At 36.8% G+C, this 20,713-nt stretch overlaps 1 protein-coding gene across 1 annotated transcript; it reads right to left on the reverse strand.

Annotated features, from left to right (window-relative positions):
• Window positions 1-7,198: 7,198 nt before the first annotated feature.
• On the reverse strand, window positions 7,199-20,544 carry LOC113061381 (tyrosine-protein kinase CSK). Its single transcript, XM_026230433.1, has 13 exons — window positions 20,348-20,544; window positions 16,958-17,025; window positions 16,136-16,249; window positions 15,249-15,361; window positions 13,574-13,793; window positions 12,431-12,524; window positions 11,189-11,254; window positions 10,995-11,094; window positions 10,770-10,860; window positions 9,614-9,687; window positions 9,276-9,471; window positions 9,004-9,090; window positions 7,199-7,579 (listed from the first exon to the last, which is right to left on the reverse strand). Exons 2-13 carry the CDS (start codon window positions 16,970-16,972, stop codon window positions 7,397-7,399), a joined length of 1,353 nt encoding a protein of 450 aa, XP_026086218.1. The 5' UTR covers window positions 16,973-17,025; window positions 20,348-20,544; the 3' UTR covers window positions 7,199-7,396.
• Window positions 20,545-20,713: the final 169 nt, after the last annotated feature.

The following is a 20,713-nucleotide window of genomic DNA, read 5'->3' on the forward strand; positions in this document are numbered from 1 at the left end:
CGCTCGCAGGCTTTAGTGCCAAGACTCACTGGAATCATCAAAATATTAAATGCTTTAGATGGAATGCAACTACTGCACAAAATCTGATGCGTCAACCATCTTTAACTAATGAAACTTTCACTTTGTTTTCATAACAAACCTACATGCAAAACAAACAAACAGCCACTATATAATGTGCTTTCCAACAGCCATCTGAAACCAAACGTCCTTAATGTACCACAATGTTTATGTGTTCACTATTCTGAAGCTCTTTTTACCCTAACAAACCTTGCAGACAAAAATGTCCTTCTACAATTCTTTAAACAAAAATTATACATATGTGAAAATGAGCAGACTGAAATTCTCAATCTTTTGAGATGTGCAGATTGATGCAGTTTATTGCAAAATATGTCCCTTAATTTTGTGACACTGGGAGTGAATTAACCTAATTAACAAAGTAAGCGTCTGCATCCTGAGCTGATCTATAACATATGGGTTGAGAAAGAAAAGCCTGCAGCTGAACGTCTGTTCAAAAGAGCAGCACATGGATTATATATTCCAGAGAATGAATCCTCATTTAATTTCGGGTTTTGTCAAGAGCAGCAGGAATCATGTAATTGCTTCGTAAAACTCTCAGAATGAGTCACGAATGCATATGAATTGAGGTTTGTTTGAGCAAGAGTTAACAAGGTCTTTTTTAAGCAGCACAGCAATGCTCCTGGGATCAGGGAATGATTCAGACCTCTTCCTCAGGCGCGTTTTTAAAGGAATAGTTCTCCCCCCAAATATAAATCCTGTCATCATTTACTCACTCTCACATCACTTCAAACATCCATCTGTGGAACATAAAAGATGTTTAGCAGGAGATATTTTCCAATGTTGCAGTCATCTCAGTGAGAAAATCACATTCAGAGGGGTGGAAGTTTTCGTTTGATGCAAAAAAAGAAAGGGTCAAAAGAACAGCATCTCAGCGCTGGTGAGGCTCCCAGGAGCCCGGGGCCCTCGATCTGTTCACAGTGAGATCTCTGCAGGGGTTCGGTGAGGGTCACACGGACGCCGAGGATGAATGTCAACCACAATATGCAAATCCAGCACGACATCTAGTGCAGGAAACATCTTCTCCCCGACTCCAAGAGCCTTGATATTTCACAAAGTCAAACCAGACGAGGCAGTCTGCGCCCCGGGGGGGTCAGATTGGACTGTTTATACACAAACACACACACACACACACACACACACACACGCGCCTCGATGTTACACCAGAGGACCCCGAGGTTCACTCCTCCTTACAAAAATGCTGTACATACTATTTGAGATTTTTATATATATAGACATAGTAATAATAACAATACAATGTAATTATTGAATTGAATACAACATTACTGTATATAAAAAATAATAATAATAAAAAAAATTATATATATATATATATTTTTTTTTTTATGTAGGTCTCTTTATTTCAGTAAGATATATATTTTTTTGTCTAAAAATTCACTTCTGTGGTCTAAATATTGTCTCTGTAATGATTAATGATTTGGGCTAGGGTTATTTTCTATGAACTTTCTGATGTTAGTGAGAGGGCAGAGGGGTCAGAGGTCAGAAATGTTGTGTTCTGGATCATGTCTTTAGTTGAGTTTGCCTCGAGAGGATTTGAGATCAATCCGCCGCCTGCAGTTTGCACGAGATTGGAGCTTGTGTGGTGTATTTCTCATTTCGTGACACACAGGGAGGGTGTTAATAACACACGCTGACGTCAGTGGTGTGTGTGTGTGTGTGTAAGCGAGCCGCTCACAGGCTGATGGAGTTTTTGTCTCCGAGGTCGAGCGCTCTGCTAAACTCAAGACATGAACTACAGCTAATGCGAGCGAACTGTACACAACACACAGAATAAAACACAGAAGAGCCGTCAGATGCATGTAATGGAGAGCACAGAATGTGGACGGGTCGCAGAACCTAATTTTCTGAGTATTTTTTTAATGATCTTTAATTAATATCCTAAAGATTTTTTACACACACACTCACACACACACACACACACGCATATATATATATGAGGACATGAATATGTAAAGGGAATTGGGAATAGTATTTTTAATAAAAGAAAATATTACGGTTTAATTTTTTTTTATTTTAAAGATTAGTTACATTGTTAATGCTTCATGCCTTCATTTGTTTACTAAAATGTTTGATCAATAAAACTATTTTTTTTAGAAAAATTCTATTCTATTTATTATTCCATTTATCTATTTATTCATATTTTTTTCACACATTTTTTATTTTTCCAAAGTTTAAGAAATTTACTTAATTAGACATGCTTTTTGATTATTTACTTTTAAATAAACCATACATTTTCATGGGGTGGGGGGGGGGGGGGGGGGAGACGGATTATATATGGCCCTAAAAATATAATTTTTGTTAAACTTTTAATAAAATTGTTGTGTAAGTTTCATTATTTAATATGTTTAGACATGCTTTCTGATTGCTCAAATGTAATATTACAATTAAAATGGAATTTAGAAAACTTAAACTAAAATATTAAATAAAGTAAAAGTACATCCATAAAAATCAAATATAATTTTTTTTTTAACATTTCATATGACTCTAAATATTATATTTTGGTTGAACGTTTGGTTAATTGAAATTTTAAGATTTAACTAGACATACTTTCTGATTCAAAAATTTATTTAACCATTAAACTGTAAATATTGAATTATTTATGATAATTAAACATGTTTTTGATTACTAAAATGTAATTAAGTAATTTAAAATTTAGGAATCCAGAAACATTTTTATGGACAATTTTGAGAATAATTAAACTGATCTCTCCTGGTCCAAATATTTACTTTTAATAAATGTTTCCATTATAAATATCTCATGATTGAATTAACTTAGACATGCTTTTAAAATAATAAATATAACAGATGTTGGTGGAAGCATCAGCTCACAGAGGCCTTCTCTCACACAACATGTGTGTGTTTGCATTTCTAAAGAGATTCGCAAGCTATTATCATGCTCTAGAACCAAACTGAGACTGACACAATTCCACCGTCATCTGTTCTAGAACATACAGATGATTTATGATTATTACTGATGGTGAACGCTGGCTAGTGCAGATGGAGAGCGTGCAATAGTAATAAGACAGAAATGGTCGTGTGCAACACAAAGCGCTTGAGCAGGAGTTTAAGATCTGATTTGTGTTTCTTAAAGCTGATTAAAAGAGTCTTCCACGAGATCAAGTTAATGAAGATGGGATTAACCCTTTCATTAACGAGCCTCGCAGAAAATACACAACCCAAAAAAAGAGCTGAAGTTCAGCTGTAAAAAGACATTTAAAATAAAACAATTCCATTTAGCAAAATAAAGTAAAATAAATAAATTGCATTTGTTCAGCTTTATTATTTTTTAAATTATTTAATGTTAAGGTTAAACATTTATTTTTAGCTTCATTAGATTAAAAATATCATCTAATTTTGACATTTTATTTTCTGCATATTAATTTCTTTGTCACTATTTACAATGTAAAACCAGTGAAGGCCTTAAACATTCGTACCTAAAGATATTTTGAGTATATATATATATAGGAATTTTGGTATTAATATTTGGTCATTTTTTGTATTTTAGGTAATTTTAAATTATAATTGGTAATTTTCTATAGTATTAATAAATAATGGCCAACTCTACATTTTTTTTTGTTGCCATTTTTAGGTTAGATTCTAGTAATTTGTTCTGCTCTGGTATTTTTTTTTTTTAAGCTTTATTTTTATATTTAACCAACTTATTTCAGTTAGTTGTGAAGGCAGCATTTCTAATTTTAAATAAATTCTAATTCTCAATTTTATTTTTCATCTAATATTTATATTTTATTTCATGATTTGCGATTGAATTTTGTTCAGTAAAATGGGAAAAACAAATAAATCAATCGCTGGATTCTCTATAAAATCAACCCATTTTCTAATAGACTTTTCCTTTTTTTCTGACTTTAATAAAATGGCTCCATGCACGTCCTTTTGTTGTGTTCCCAGCTCATAACCCTCGCCTGAACGCAGATGATAATGAAACACTTAATAATACGAGTTTGACGGGTTTGTTTATTAATGAAAGTTACTGACCTTTAATCTCAACACAACACAGTCTCTCTCCATGATGCAGATGAAGTGTTCAGCACAAACTGACCAAGCGTTTGTGTTTGGCTCTCAAATGCCAAGAGGAAATGAAGCTGTCAGCAGTTAATTACTATATGGGTGTTCATATAAAAGTTAATATGAAAAAGCTACGGTGAAGCACAAGCGCACCTGGAACAGAAGAACTAATTACAGACTCCAGAGAACAAGGCATTTTTGAGTTTCGTCCTGATCTTTCAGAGCAAACACGCTTCTCAAACACACAGACGCTTGGCATCTTCTTGACTTCATGGGATCACAACATCCCCTTCACACCACTGTTCAGAAGAACAACGCTAATTAAAACCAGAAGAGCATGAAACAGTCACATCACAGTCAGTGTGTTCAGAACAGAGCTCTAGCATCACGCTGCACTATTAGAAAACATTAGAAAAACACCCAACAACCTTACTACATCACTTCAGTAGCACTGGTTTTTAAAGCAAAAAATATAAAAAAATATTTTTATTAATTGAAATAAAGTTGAAATAAAAAATAAGAAATTATTTAAAATATTAATAAAAATTATAAATGTTTAAGTTTTTTTTTAATGCGTTAACTAAAAATAAGTTAGGGTTAAGGTTATTTGAAGTATTAAAATACAAAAAAAAAAAAAAAAAAAAAAAAAAATCTAATACAAATGTAATAATAATAATTATAAAAAAGCCAACAAAAATTACAAATGCATAAAAAAATCTGGAAAATAATTTAGTTCCAAATGATATAAGATGAATGTCAAAATAACAAAAATAAAGCCAAACAGAAATGTAATTAAAAAAAGACAAAAGCATAAAAAAAAACTACCTTTACTTAACAAAAAAAAAAAAAATACTAAAATTAAAGCAAAATTTTACATATAAAATAATACGCATAACGCATTATTTAAAAAAAAAATTCTAGAATGTTTCTAGATGTTCTAACCTCAACTAAAACTAAAACAAAGGCCTGTCTCTCTGTGATCCGCTGCTGCTGGAGTTCATTCAGTCTCAGCTCTCAGATCAAACACACCGAAACAGATCTCAGCGGCTCCCGGGAGAAATCAAACACGCTGCCTCGACGGAGATCTTCACCAGGAACGAGCTGATCTCCTGCGGATTCATTACACACTTCAGAAAAAACCCAACATTTACAACTTCACTCAGACGACTGCAGCTGTGAAGGAATGCAAAGGGTTAAATACAACTTACATGAGATCACAGCCACATCTATAATACCACAGGAAATAGAAATACTCAGGAGCTTTCAGTTCGGTTGGTAAAGCGTTGAGATTTTTCTTCTTTGATTCATGTAAAAAAATAAATATATACTTAAGGCCTCACTATTTTCACTTCGTAAAATGCCTCAAGTGTGAAATTGAATAAATGTGTTTGCATAATTTTTTTAAATATAGACCTAAACTCAACTGTTAAAATTACTTAAAATTAGAATTAAAATGTAAATTACAGATGTTGAGTCTTCGCAATTAACTGAAATAAAATATTTTAAGTTTTACTAAACTAATAAAACTGAAATATAAAATAAACTTGAATAAAACGGCAAAAGCACAAAAAAATACTAAAAGCATATATGAAGATATATAAATGAAAGTATGCATAAATATTCCAATAGTATTTAGTATACTACATATTAATAAATTACTAACAATACCAAAACTGTTTTTTTAAACAGGAAAAGCACTGGAAGTTTTTCTAAAACATTAAATATAATTAGTTTCATCCATGTAAACAAATTTATGAATTAAATTAAATAATCCTGTGTTAATAACAAATTCAAACGCAGAAAGTAAATTATAAATATAAGATAAAGACCTATAAATGATTTAAATTTAGAAATCAGAATTAAAATTAGAAACAGCGCTGAAATAAGCTGCATGAAAATAAACAAAACCGATTAAAAATGACAACAAAACAAAATGTACTAAAACCTAAACTAAAATGAAAATGAAAATATAAAACCAAAAATATTAAATACTACTATAGTATATAAATTAAATGACTAAATGATATAAACAAACCAGAGTCTGAAAGATGTGACACTTATCGACACTGATGAGGTCACTTCCTGCTGATGGCTCCGCCCCCCAGCAACCACACTCTCCGTGCTGGTCAGATGGAATGATTTATTCATAATCATGGCAGAATATTAAAACAATGAACATTAAAAGCACTGACACGTTACTCTCTGAGCATGCACGAGTCCATCTGACCTCACTTCTTAAATAGATTTTAATATAAAACAGACCAAGAGTTCTGATCGACTGATCCTCCGAGTCCACTAGAGGCAGTGTGTGTGTGTGTGTGTGTGTGTGTGTGAGGTGGCAGGCATGTGAGCTCAGCTGGGGTGTGTGTGTGTGAGAGTGTGTGTGTTTCCCAGCTCACTGTATCAGTTCAGTCTGGTGCTAGTGAACACAAACCCGTCTTGGTGCAGAAGAAAATCAGACATTAAAAAAAGAGCCATTTAAAAAAAGAAAAGAATAAAAAAGACAGGCGTTGAGTCTGCTGTCAGAGGAACACAGGCACTGCTCCGTCAGCTCCAGCAGGCACTTTGACACACACACACACACACACACACACTCTTGCACTCTTACTCATGCATACACACTGGCACTAGCACGTGAACGTACACTCACACCATCTCTCACACACACTGTCACATGCTCACACACACTCACGCTATCACACTCACATATGCTCAAACACACTCTCGTACACACGTGCACTCACACGTTTACACACGCATACTCTCACTTTCACACACACACACACACACACACACACACTCTTACTCATGCATACACACTGGCACGTGAACGAACACTCACACCATCTCTCACACACACTCTCACATGCTCACACACACTCATGCCATCGCACACACACTCTTGCACGCTTTGCACACACACTCTTACATGCTTACGCAGACAAACGCTCACGCACTCACACACATGTTCATGCACACTCACACTCAAACACTTACATGCTCATGCACACTCAAGCTCACACACTTACACTCACTCTCTCTCACACACACATTGCAGAGAAAAGCACACACACACACACTCACTCACTCTTACTCTCACTCAAACGCATACACACTCGTACACGCACGCTCACTCTCACACATGCACACGCACACACACTCGCGTCAGTGTGTTCCTCCTCTCGTGTCACAGATCACAGGAGAGCGTCCAGATTAACAGTCCACGTCCAAGAGTGTGTGGAGCCACAGTGCGAGGTTTGGTTTGTGATGTGTAGCTCTCACAGGTGCAGCTCTTTAGCTCTGATGTGCTGCAGCTTCTCACGCAGCAGACGGAACGAGGGTCGTCCGGTGGGGTCCAGCGTCCAGCACTGCTTCATCAGGTCATAGACGGCGACCGGACAGCCGTCAGGAGCCTCCATCCTATAGCCCTTCTCCACCCGCGGCACCACCTCCTTCAGCGGCTGCAGAGACACAGAGAGAGATGAGAGCGCCCTCTGCTGGACACACAGAGACACGGACAGAGCGCCCTCTGCTGGACACACAGAGACACGGACAGAGCGCCCTCTGCTGGACACACAGAGACACGGACAGAGCGCCCTCTGCTGGACACACAGAGACACGGACAGAGCGCCCTCTGCTGGACACACAGAGACACGGACAGAGCGCCCTCTGCTGGACACACAGAGACACGGACAGAGCGCCCTCTGCTGGACACACAGAGACACGGACAGAGCGCCCTCTGCTGGACACACAGAGACACGGACAGAGCGCCCTCTGCTGGACACACAGAGACACGGACAGAGTGGAGACACAGAGACACGGACAGAGCGGAGACACAGAGCGCCCTCTGCTGGACACACAGAGACACGGACAGAGCGCCCTCTGCTGGACACACAGAGACACGGACAGAGCGGAGACACAGAGCGCCCTCTGCTGGACACACAGAGACACGGACAGAGCGCCCTCTGCTGGACACACAGAGACACGGACAGAGCGCCCTCTGCTGGACACACAGAGACACGGACAGAGCGGAGACACAGAGCGCCCTCTGCTGGACACACAGAGACACGGACAGAGCGCCCTCTGCTGGACACACAGAGACACGGACAGAGCGGAGACACAGAGCGCCCTCTGCTGGACACACAGAGACACGGACAGAGCGGAGACACAGAGCGCCCTCTGCTGGACACACAGAGACACGGACAGAGCGCCCTCTGCTGGACACACACGGAGACGCAGCACACCATACAGAGAAACTACAAACACTGCATCTAAAGCTGGCATACAAGAAATTATTTTAATTTTAAAATAATAAATATAAATAATAAAATTTAAAAATACATTACATTTCAAAATGCTCATAATCTGATTACACAATGGAAGACTTTGGGCGTGTAGTTTTCATGTTTATTAATTTAATTGCAAATGTTTTTTTAGCCAAACCCCTAAAAATAAAATACTTACTCGAAATATCTCTGAATAAAGGAAATATTTCAAACAATTTAATAACACTGAGATGGGTCGCAGTGACAAGTAGCTAAACAAATGTCTATTTTTAGCGTTCAAGGGTTTAAATTAGTTTTACTTTACATTTTTATGATTTAATTATTAGCTTGCACTAGGTCTAAATTGTATTGCATTGGTGTATGCATCACATTCTATAATTACAATCAGATTCTATAATGAAAACTACTGGTAAATATAAGGAAATGTTTACAAACATTATAAACACTATAAGTGTGTTTTAGCAGAAGAGACTTCTTTAAAAAACAAAATCTTACTTACAGTCAGAAACTTTTGACTGCTAGTGTATATATTTCTATATATTATAAATGAAAATGCAGTGTATTTCTTGTCAAAAGAATGAAAACAATGAGACTCTTACGATTCTGGGGTACGGCACCCGTCCGAAAGAGTAGATCTCCCACAGAAGGACACCATAGCTCCACACGTCGGATTTCGTAGAAAACCTCTGGAAAAACACAAGAGTAAAATATATCAATGCCATGAAACGACTACTGTGGAGATTCACAATGTAGAAGAGCAACTGGGAAAACTAGAGCAGAACGCTTGGATGAACCCTGCAGGAAAGTCACTCTTCCAGACACAAGCTTCGAATTTAATCTGAAGCTTTTCTTGAAATACAGAAACCAGTACCTTCTCTCGCAGCGCCTCGGGCGACGTCCATTTGACGGGCAGCTTGGCCGTGTCCTGAGTGGACGACGCCTCTTTGGTCAGTCCGAAGTCGCTGACTTTAGCGATGTTATCATCGGACACCAGCACATTACGAGCCGCCAGATCTCTGTGCACGAAGTTATTGGCCTCCAGATACTCCATGGCCTCGCAGACGTCCCTGAGACACAAACACGCTAAAGATCCAGACACACACACACACACCTGACACACACACACACACAGCTGACACACACACACACACACAGCTGACACACACACACACACACAGCTGACACACAGACACGTGTAGATTTACTCACAGAGAGAACTTGAGCAGACACTCGCCTCCCAACACGGTCCGGCCCCGAGAGCGCAGGTAATCCACCAGACTGCCCTGTTACACACACACACACACACACACACACACACATAGACAGACACATTTTATTTGTTTACATTATTTTTTAACTATTTTTAAAGCATGTCACATTTCATGTCCGGGTCATTTTGTATGGTAAGCTGTGTATGGAGCACCATTAGTGCCAAAAACACTTTTTGTTAAATTATCAATGAAGCTACATTAGTGTCAAAAATGTTTGCAAAATATATTCCATCTTTTCTTCATACCTCACACACTTTTGGACTAATTAATTATTGTTGTTTTGTTACAAAAAAATTATAGGTTTCATCAATTTGGACCGGTTTTTAGCAATCATGAGTTATATATTTCATTCATTACACTGTGGTTAACATAAGTAATTCTCAGATGATATAAAAATGTCATACAATTATATATTTATTAATATATAATATTATTTATATATTAAAATGTAAGTCGCTTTGGATAAAAAGCGTCTGCTAAATGCATATATTTAAATTTAATAAAAATAATAATAATTTAATATATATAAACAATATATATATATATAAAATATATTTATAAATATATATATATATATATATATATATAAATAAATATTTATAAATAGATATATTTATAAATAGATGTATTTATAAGTATATATATATATATATATATATATATATATATATATATATATAAACAAATATATATATAAACATTTTTAATTAATAAAACAAGGCTAAATGAAATAAAAACATGTTAATAACATGGCGGCATTGAAATCTTTTTTTCACATTCACTCATTATTGAGAAGTTTCTGTTCAGATACAATACGGTCTTAAAAAGATATGGAGATATAATGCACTTAAACTTACTATTACTTATTATAAAAAAGGCAGAAATGGACTAGGACTTTTATTTTGGAAAGTTGATGCTTTACTACTTCCAGCTGCAAAATTAAAGAGACAGAACACGCACTTTCCAACATCTATAACATAAAGCAATATAAAAACGATACAGAGAACTCGGGTCACGATTCATCAACAGTAGATTGGTATAAAAGAGCTCACGGTACAACATCTGACAGCAACATTGAGAGAAACACCACCGACCTTAGACATGTATTCAGTCACGATGCACAAACTGCCTTGTTCCTCCAAGATCACCCCTAATAACTGCACCAGGTTAGTGTGTCTCAGCTGACTGCAACACACATACACACACACACACACACACACACATGTGAAGCGCTGATAAAAACACTGGAGAAAAAATCCAGCAGCTAGATGTCTTTTTGTGAAGTAAAGGTGAAAGTGTTTGTGATCATCTGTACTCACGTCATGACTGAAGCTTCAGCGAGGAAGGCCTGAGCCGTGGCGTCGTGTTTGATGCACTTCACTGCCACCTTCGTCCCTCGGTAATCTCCCAGCATCACGTCTGCACACACACACACACACACACACACACACACACACAGATTACACACGGATCTCTCGTCCTCAAACACAGCGTCGCTCAGCTCTTCACACACCTCCGAACTCTCCCTTGCCGATGGTCTGAATGATTTTAAGATCTTTACTGGTGAGAGCCCATCCACCTGTGAAGACACACAGAGATCAAACCCTTTCACTTCAGCTTTATTTCCCAAAGTTAAGAATTTAGTTTCTAGCACAGATTGCATGAGGGTTCTTCTCATCAAACGACTTATAAAACATTTCTGTTTACTGAAATGAAGCAGAAATAAAGCATACATATCAGATTAACTTTGTTGGAGCACTTAAATGAGTAACTGGAAATAAAATAAAAACTAAAACTGAACATTTAATTAAACCTAAAGAGAAGTATTTAAAATAAAAACTAATAAATTTGATGCAAGCACAACATTTAGTAAGTACAAATACTAAAGTAAAAAGTTGCTTCGATATATTAACAAATAAAAATGATAACTATAACAGATAATAATAAAAGACAATTACTAACTGAAATAAACTAAAATGGAACTAGAACAAAAAATATAGAACTTTATTTATAATGAATTAAACCCAAATAGTAACTTTGAGAAAGAAAAATGACAAAAGCACGATAACAAAATTACTAATATTTAAATTAAAATAAAATTAAAAACTAAAAAACATAAAGCTACTTCAAAATTATTAAAAACTATAATAGTATGTGAGTAATACCAAAATAAAAGATTAACTGGAAATAAATGAAATGAATCAAAATTGAAACTCAACTAATGCATTATTATTAAACTAAACCTAAATGCACAAAACATAATGGTCAATTCTTTTAAAAATAAATAATCTCTTCATTGATGTATGGTTTGTTTGGACAATGTTTGAAAATCTGGAACCTGAGGGAGCAAAACAATATAAATATTGAGAAAATCATCTTTAAAGTTGTTCAAATGAAGTTATTAACAATGCATATTACTGATCAAACATTACGTTTTTATATATTTACAGTAGAAAATTTACTAAATCTCTTCATGGAACATGATCTTTATTTATTATCCTAATAATTTCTGGCATACAATGCATTTTTGGCTATTGCTACAAATGTACCCCAGAGACTCAATACTGCTTTAGAGTCACATATAGTAATATCTCATAAACAAAAACTAATAAAACAGACATAAAATCAGAACTATATTTAAATTGAAATCTGAAAGTATCAATAAAAACTACTTCAGAATATAAGCAAATCTACAGTAGTATTATTATAATAATGAACCAGCTCAGGTCAGGATGAAGCTCAGAGAGACACTCACTCCTGGAGAACTCGTCCTGCGCCGCCACCGTCCCCTCCATCAGCTTGGGCTTAATGAGGCGTGTGCACAGACCGTCAGCATCTCTGGTGTAGTGCTGCACACACACACACACACATTTACATTTATGCATTTAGCAGACATTTTTATACAGTGCATGCAGGCTATACATTATATGTGTGTTCCCTGGGATTTGAACCCATGACCTTTTGCGCTCCTGACAGAATGCTCTTCCACTGAGCCACAGGAACACATGCATGCATTAATATATGCACCATCACTTGTTTCACACAGAAACGGTCCTGAACTGTGCTCAGGGGTCGCAGCGGCTGTCAGAGCACTTCCTGTGAACATGTGAGAGAGGAAACACACAGAGGCTGTGGAGGGGAAGAGTGACGGACAGCCGCCTGAGGGAGGAGCAGAGCATGCTGGGATAGAGGTCACATTCATCTCACGGCGCTCTGCTGGATGTTTCCGGTGAAAACAAAACATGTTCGTTTTCATGCCACCAACAACAAACATCCAGGAGGAAAACGAATTACATAAACACTTCGAACAAGACCAATCACACGCTCTCAAATCACTACAACTCCATCTACAGGTGTTTTTTGCATAATTTTAGGATATTTGTTAGATATTTTTAGACTAAATTTTTTGTCATTTTTTATAATTTTGTAAAAAAATTATTTTTTTGAAAAGTTACAAATAAAAAAAAACATTAAGTCGTTTTTTTGTGATAATTTAAAATTTGTTAAATATTTGTATAATGATTTTGTAAAAAAAAAAAAAATTATATTCATTTAAAACAAAAAAAGGTCATACAAAAAATATATATATATATATATATATATATATTTTTTTTTTACTTTGCTCTCATTATTAATTTAGTTTCATAAAAACACACTAGCCACTAGAGGGCAGAAATCTCATTGGAGAGCACACACACACACACACACACACACACACACACACACACACAGGTCTGCTCTTGTCTACAGTGGTTTCACAAGATGTGTGTGTGACGTTGATTCATGATCAGCTTGTTATGACACGCCATCGAGAGAAACAAGACTTAGAGAATGTGAGGAATGCCTCGAGGCACACACACCCTTCACTACACACACACACACACACACACACACACACCTCCACCAGCTGCATGAGGTTGTCGAAGTACTCCTCCTCGTCGATGGACAGTCTGCCGCTGTGGTAGATGATGCGGTAGTGCTCCACCTTGCCGTCGCAGCTCACACACAGCGTGTAGTCTCCGGGGTAGTTCGTGCTCTCGCGCACCAGGAACAGCCCGGTCTCCGGAGGATACAGCAGCCGCTCCACCTGCTCACGCGTGATCTTACCGTGAAACCACCTGACAAACAGAGCAATCAGTCCACTCGTTTACTCACTGGGCCTTTCTCTGATCGTACAGTACGTACAGGACAGAGAGACTTCAGAGCAGACAGACATCACGCGACTCAAACATGTCAAAGAAGTTCAGTCCGAATTATCTGATGCTCTTTTGATTTCAGTAACGTCCAGATAAATCTGACATCATCGTTCCATTTCAATCAAATATGATAATTGCTACTATTGTTAACTAAAACTATTATATATATATATATATATATTTATATAAAAATGCATTAAAAAAAGTAAAAAAAATATATATATTTTTTAAATGCAGCCTTGGCAACTAGCTGAAATTAAAGTTTAAGTTACAGCACTAAAGTTACTAAAACAAATAAAAATGTAGCTACATGCAAAAAAAAAAAAAAAAAAAATTGATAAGATTAAATTATCTATAATTTTTTATGGACACTATATATATATATATATATATATATATTATATATATATGCATAAAAATAAAATGAATAAATAAAATGTGCATTCGACAGTTAAAATGCTTCAGTATTGACCGCCACACATAACTGCTCTTTAATTAATCACATTAATGCACTTCCTGCATTGGTGCTGTTTGAAGTGATGACATCACAGCTCTGCCGGGACACGCTGACCCATCACTGTTTCACTTCAGCATTTCACTCAATTACTGAGAAACCCCGTGAGTAACGATCATCAAGAGTTAAAGTGTCTGAAACGGTCTGTTGTGTGGCGGAAAGGATGTCACAGAATGATGATTGTTCAGTCTAATCGGGTTAGAAAATAATGTTTGGGAAGAATCTGCAAACGCAGAGGATTGTGGGTCATGAGCTCTGTGCTGAACACAACCTTCATCCAAAAACACAGACAAACTGACACTGGGAATGTACTTGTGCTTCCTCGATACTTCAAGAACTGAGACACACAGAGCCTCCATAACGATTTTTTGGGGCCTGTAGGAAACTAAAAAGATCATCATACAAACGTGTATGTGTGTTTGTGAGCAAGTCTGTGTATATATGGCATACTCCTAAATATACTCTCCAGTGTTGGTCTTTCTGTAAAGACTATTACATGGTTTGCCAACTATCTTTCAGGACGAACACAGTGTGTGCTTTTAAAAGACTGTACTTGATCTATTTTGTAACTTTCCAAAGGTGTCCCTCAGGGCTCTGTTCTGGGACCCCTTTTATTGTCCTTGTATATAAATAATTAATGCAATAACATTCCATCTGAATACAGACGACCCTGCTATTTACTGCTGTGCTCCATCAGCTTCACTGTTTACAGTCAGTCAGTGTTTTACTATAGAAATAGTGTATGTGTGCGTGTGTTTGTGTAAGTGAGAGTGTGTGTGTGTGTGTGTGTGTGAGAGAGAGAATGTGTGGTATTAGGTGGATTTGCATAAAGCAGACAGACAGAATAAAGATCATGAACTCACGGCATCAGACTGAGTTTTCCTCCAGATTTGACGCCTTCTCTCTTCTGGACGTAGTTTGCGGGAATCATTCCCTCTCGGCCAACAGAGTTCTTCGCTTTGTACCAGTTTGGGTCCTGAATCAATAAATCCATTAATCGATCAATCACTGGAGAACATGAGCACGACTGAAGATGTCTGTTCAATATATACATGTCAACATTTATGACAAAGCCACTACAATCACTGCAACAGACATGATGCAAAAAAACAGTGTAAACTATTATATATATTGTGATTTGGGTTTCATATTAATATGAATTAATATAATGGCTTACCGAAGGGTCTCTAGTTAAACTACACTTGATACAAAATGCAGCATTTAGAGTATTGAAATAAAAATAAAAAACTTAGAACCTATTAAACTGGTTTTAATGGAACAACATTGGTTACCAGTTCATCAAAGGATTGATTTTAAAATACTTTTATTTGTTTATAAAAAAATATATCACAATATGGTATTTTTAATATTTGTTTTATGCTTGTGAAGCACTTTTGGGTTGCATTCCATGTATGAAAAATATTATATAAATAAATTATACATATTTATAATTTATTTATATAGTATAAAGTATTTTAAACTACTAAACTCACGGTAAAAATATTTTAAAATATTTTAATAATATCTATAAAACTTCAATTAATATTAAATAAATTATATAGAATTATTTATACATTTTTCTTACATCCATATACACAAAAATAGCACTTCCAGTTTAATATTTTAGAGGAAATCAACGATTTTCAGAGAAGTCTAAAAGATGCCCATCAATGATATTTCTGAGAAACAGTATTTAGTAAATGCCAGACGTGTCACTGTGTCCTTCAGGACGTTTGGAGACTGATCTCACCTTGGTCACGCCGATGATGGTCAGCAGGTCTCCTTTGCAGAAGGGCAGGTCCTGCTCTGTGCTGCCCTGGAAGTTATACTTGGCCACACACTCGGTGCCCGGCGGCCATGACACCTGAGAGAGAACCCATAACTCACTCCAACATCTAGTTTTATACATATTTTTTATAAAATATATTTTTATTAATAGTTATGTAAATTAATAAAGTGATTTGGCACAATTTGAAAATATGTCAAACAAACATCCATTACAGTCATGATCATTTTGATAATTGAAAATTATCACATGCAAAAAAAAAAAAAAAAAAAAATAAGTACAAATTAATAAAAAGCAATAAATAAACTTAACCTTGAAAAACCAATATAAATATTCAAATATTCAAACTAAATTAAGAAAAAATAAATAAAACGGTCCAAAATAAATACCAAAATACCACATTCTAAAATGCATTCAAAATAAATAAATATAAATAAAAAAATAAATAATTAAAATAAACAAATAGCTAATCAATCAACATGTGCAACTTGTTTATTTCATGCAACAACAACAAAAAGCAAACCCTTAAATAGGGTTTATTTACCTCATGCAAAATAGAAATACGTCTTTTAACAAAACAAATGAATAAATAAACCAACTCCCTAAAATAGGGGTTAATGTACCTCATGGAAAATATAATTAGTAAATATAAATTATAAATATAAAATATAAATTATTATTTACAAAAAAAAGTAAATAAATAAGTCACCCTGAAAAAAGGGTTTATTTAAGTTATGCAAATATAATGTGCAGTTTTCCTGCAGAGTGGAGTGTGTGTGTGTGTACCTGTAGAGCAGACATGAGGACTGATGCTGGAGTCTCTGAGAGTCACAGGCTGATGAGGACCATCAGAGCTGAGGAGACACACACACACACACACACACACACAGTCACTCAGTGTGTGTGAGAGAGAGAGAGAGAGAGAGAGAGACAGGGCCGCAGGGTCAAATCAAACATTTAGTGCAGTAAACATTATTGACAGAGAATAACAGCATGAGGTCAGAGTGAGAAATGGCCGAATGTGAGCGTGATGATGACGCCCCTCAAACGGTCAGGAACAGGAAGTGAAACAACCCTCTGAGAACAGAACCGACACAGATTTTCCATTAAACTTCTGAGTAGGAGGAGTGTGTGTGTGTGTGTGTGTGTGTGTGTGTGTGAGAGAGAGAGTTTAGGAGGTTGTGGGTAAAGTGTCTAAATCTGGTCTCGCTCTGAAAACGGTTGACACACATTCATCTTCAGCGTTACATTATAGATGAAAGAGCTTCATTCTGATTCTGACCCAATGACTGACCAATCAATCAATCAATCAATCAATCCTAAAACTGGAATAAACTGAAGCCAAAAAAAAAAAAAATAATAAAATAAAAAAATAAGAATAATAAAAGAAAATAAATCTACTAAAATACAAAGCAAGCTGAAATAAAATACAAAAATACTCACTCGCTCTCTCTCTCTCTCACACACACACACACACACACTGTGTCTCTGTGATAAAGAGAGAGAGAGAGAGAGAGACAGAGAGACAGAGAGAGAGAGAGGGCACAGAGGATTTCCCTAAATAGACTCGATGAGAAAATGATTTACTGAGCTGCGAAAAAAAGTTTGTTTGTGTGTAAATCTATTATTTTATTCCAGTTAACATTTAAGTAACTAAAAGAAAAGACAGAAATAGATCGTTCTTTATATTTTTATATCAGACGTCAAATACAAATGCAATGTTCAGGAACTGTTAGGGTAAAACAAAAAAAAACACAAAATAAATGAAAATTAAAACACAAAAACCTGCATTTCGATTATAAAATGCTATGAATAAAAGAATAATGAGGCATCATTTCACGAATAACGAATCATCATTTAGATTAATCATGCATCCCCAATTACATGTTTTAAACTTTTTTTTTAAATTATTGAGTAATGATTCAATTCGTGTTTTAATGTGATCTCTCAGCATTATAAAACGTGTTTTCAGCAGATATGAATAATAAAGCTAAACACTAAATAATTAAACAAGCTACAACATTTCTCACTCACACACACACACACACACACACACACCTGAGCTCTGCATGCCTCAGACACTCGGAACAAAACACGATAAAGGTCAGAAACACAGACTGGATTAACAACATCTGAACTGCTTCAATGTGAAAGATGAAGAGGTCGGAGAAAGAACCGGTTTCTCCGTCCCGAGAGACTTCAAATAAAGACGGAGGACAGTCTCTCTTCAATCTGAGACCTCGAGTTAAAGGAACAGTTCGTCTGAAGATTAACATCAGCTGAAAGCCCATCCCAGATCAGGATGAGTTTGTTTCTTCGTCAGATTTGGAGAAATGCAGCATTGCATCAGTGTCTCAGCAGTGAATGGGTGCCGTCAGAATGAGAGTCTGATAAAAACATCACAATAATCCACAGCAGTGACCTTCACGGACGGTTATCTCCATCAGATTCATTCAAATGAGCGGCTGGATCATCTCAGGACACACTTCAGTGACGTCATCGCTGGAAATAAAACACTGACGCGCTCGCTGCAGGTGCTCGTGATTCTACTTCCTGTTCACACACCTGTGACGATCCCTAGAGGACGGTTCGAGCGCTTCTGCTTTCAGCTCATACAGGATTACGGAGATCAGAAACACAAGAACCACACAAACCATGGAAAACCGGATATTTCATGTTTGCATCAAACTTTTATAGATAATAACGTGTTTATCCTTCAGTCATCTCATCAGATGGTCTTGTGGTGATGCAACTTTTTAGCCACTAACTAACCACGAGCAACACAACACTATCTTCGTCTTCAAAACACATCTATTGCTTTAACATTTCTAAACTGAGCTTGCAAAATAATAGTGTTTGCAGGTCTTTCTTTGCATCGAATATAAATTAGTGTGATTGAAACATCCCAACACTTCCCGTGGCTGACCGAACATCAACAACATTATAATTTCTGAGCATCAGCAGAACAGAAAGAAAAGCACCAGATCTGCCTGAACCGGCCTGCTGTGATCCAGCTGTCAATCACACGGAGCGCTGAAGGCCGCTGGGAATCGTGAACCGGAAAACTGATGAAGTTTAATCAATGCACTCCACATCAGAGTCTCTCTGAAAACACGGGAGCTCCACAAACAGATCAGAGGAGTTTTATATTTATTTATCAGTTAATATCTCTACTTTATTCACCTGTAGTGTCCTGCCTTAAATATTTATTTTCTCAGAGCCTGAGAAAAGCACACTTTGGTTGGAAATGGCTGTGGAAACCCTGCTTAATGAGCAAGTGTCTCCTCCAGCCGCCGGCCAATCAGAAGCATGCATTTCCCAAAGCTGGTCCCAGAATCCTCCTGCACGTCCAGGTCGGGGGTCTTGGCACACAAGCGTCCGGTGGCAAACGCAACAGACGGTCTCCTCGCGTGATGCTGTCTGGCTCTTTAAACTCCTGAGGCCATGTCTCCTCGTTTCACAACATGCTCGTTAGCACTGACAGCACATTCATTAAACACGGTACTACTGCATTATTCCTTACAGTATCTTGGTGTGCAATGCAAATATCATGCAATATAAACATCATGGTTTATTTATGATGAATTCTGGTAAATTGGAACACTTTTTTTGCCATTGCAATGATTGGGTAAATTAAAAAAGTCCCAATTATCCTGAATTAACATGCAATATTATAGGCGACACATCATAATAAAACCATGCTTTTGGACAGACGCCAGTAATATCATGATAAAATAATTTTGCATGGGAATGCCATGATGCATGACAACCACTCAGAAATATCGAAGTACCACAGTGTACTATAGTAAACGATGAATGCGGTCAACTCGAATAAAACAAGCAGATGCAACAGTAAAATCAGCTCAACGAGAAGAGAAATCAGAGCTTCATCTGTATGTGTTTAAGTGCATGCATGACAAATGAATTCTATGCATCTGTGTGATCAGAGCTGTTTAGAGAACCACGCCTGCTGATCTCTACATGCACCTAAACTGTGATTTATTTCACGCGCTGCGGTCTTCACACGCAATGAGCAGAAATGCAGTGTGTGAAATCACAAGTGCACGAGCACACAGCGACCAGAGGGAGGAACATACCAGCATACGATCAGTAATCAGTGTAAAATCGGATCGGACATGAGAGATACATTGGCCGTCTCGATGACCGGAGACTCACCCAGCGAATATCGCGCGCGAGCGTCTGGTTCTCTTCTGCTGGTTCAGACCCCGGTTTGTTCCGAGCATCCAGCTGTTGTTGTGGGTTCGAGATCAGACCGTCCGAAGCGGGCCTGTGGATGAAGAGGAAATTAAATGAGATGAAAACGTCGCTGCGCTTCGACGCGGCGCTCGAGCTTGCGCTTCCACTCCGGTTCACTGCAGTCGACGTCGTGACGTCACGAAAGACTCGCGCTGCTCTCGACTGCATTCTCTTTCGAAAAAAAAAAACTGCATTCTCTTTCGTGCAATCGATTTATAAACTATGAATTCTGCCCAGTAAAGTAAACTCATATATGCAACTTGTAGGACTTTTATGGAAGAAACT

The sequence above is a fragment of the Carassius auratus genome, chromosome 43 (assembly GCF_003368295.1).
Source record: "Carassius auratus strain Wakin chromosome 43, ASM336829v1, whole genome shotgun sequence".
Taxonomy (NCBI): domain Eukaryota; kingdom Metazoa; phylum Chordata; class Actinopteri; order Cypriniformes; family Cyprinidae; genus Carassius; species Carassius auratus.

Bases quoted from the DNA above. Each gene is read 5' to 3' on its own strand.
- LOC113061381 (XM_026230433.1), bottom strand. The intron at 9,091-9,275 runs GTACTGGTTTCT...GTGTTTTTCCAG, and splicing joins CCGAGGCGCTGCGAGAGAAG to AGGTTTTCTACGAAATCCGA. The intron at 7,580-9,003 runs GTAAGAGTCTCA...GTGTCTCTGCAG, and splicing joins GGGTGCCGTACCCCAGAATC to CCGCTGAAGGAGGTGGTGCC.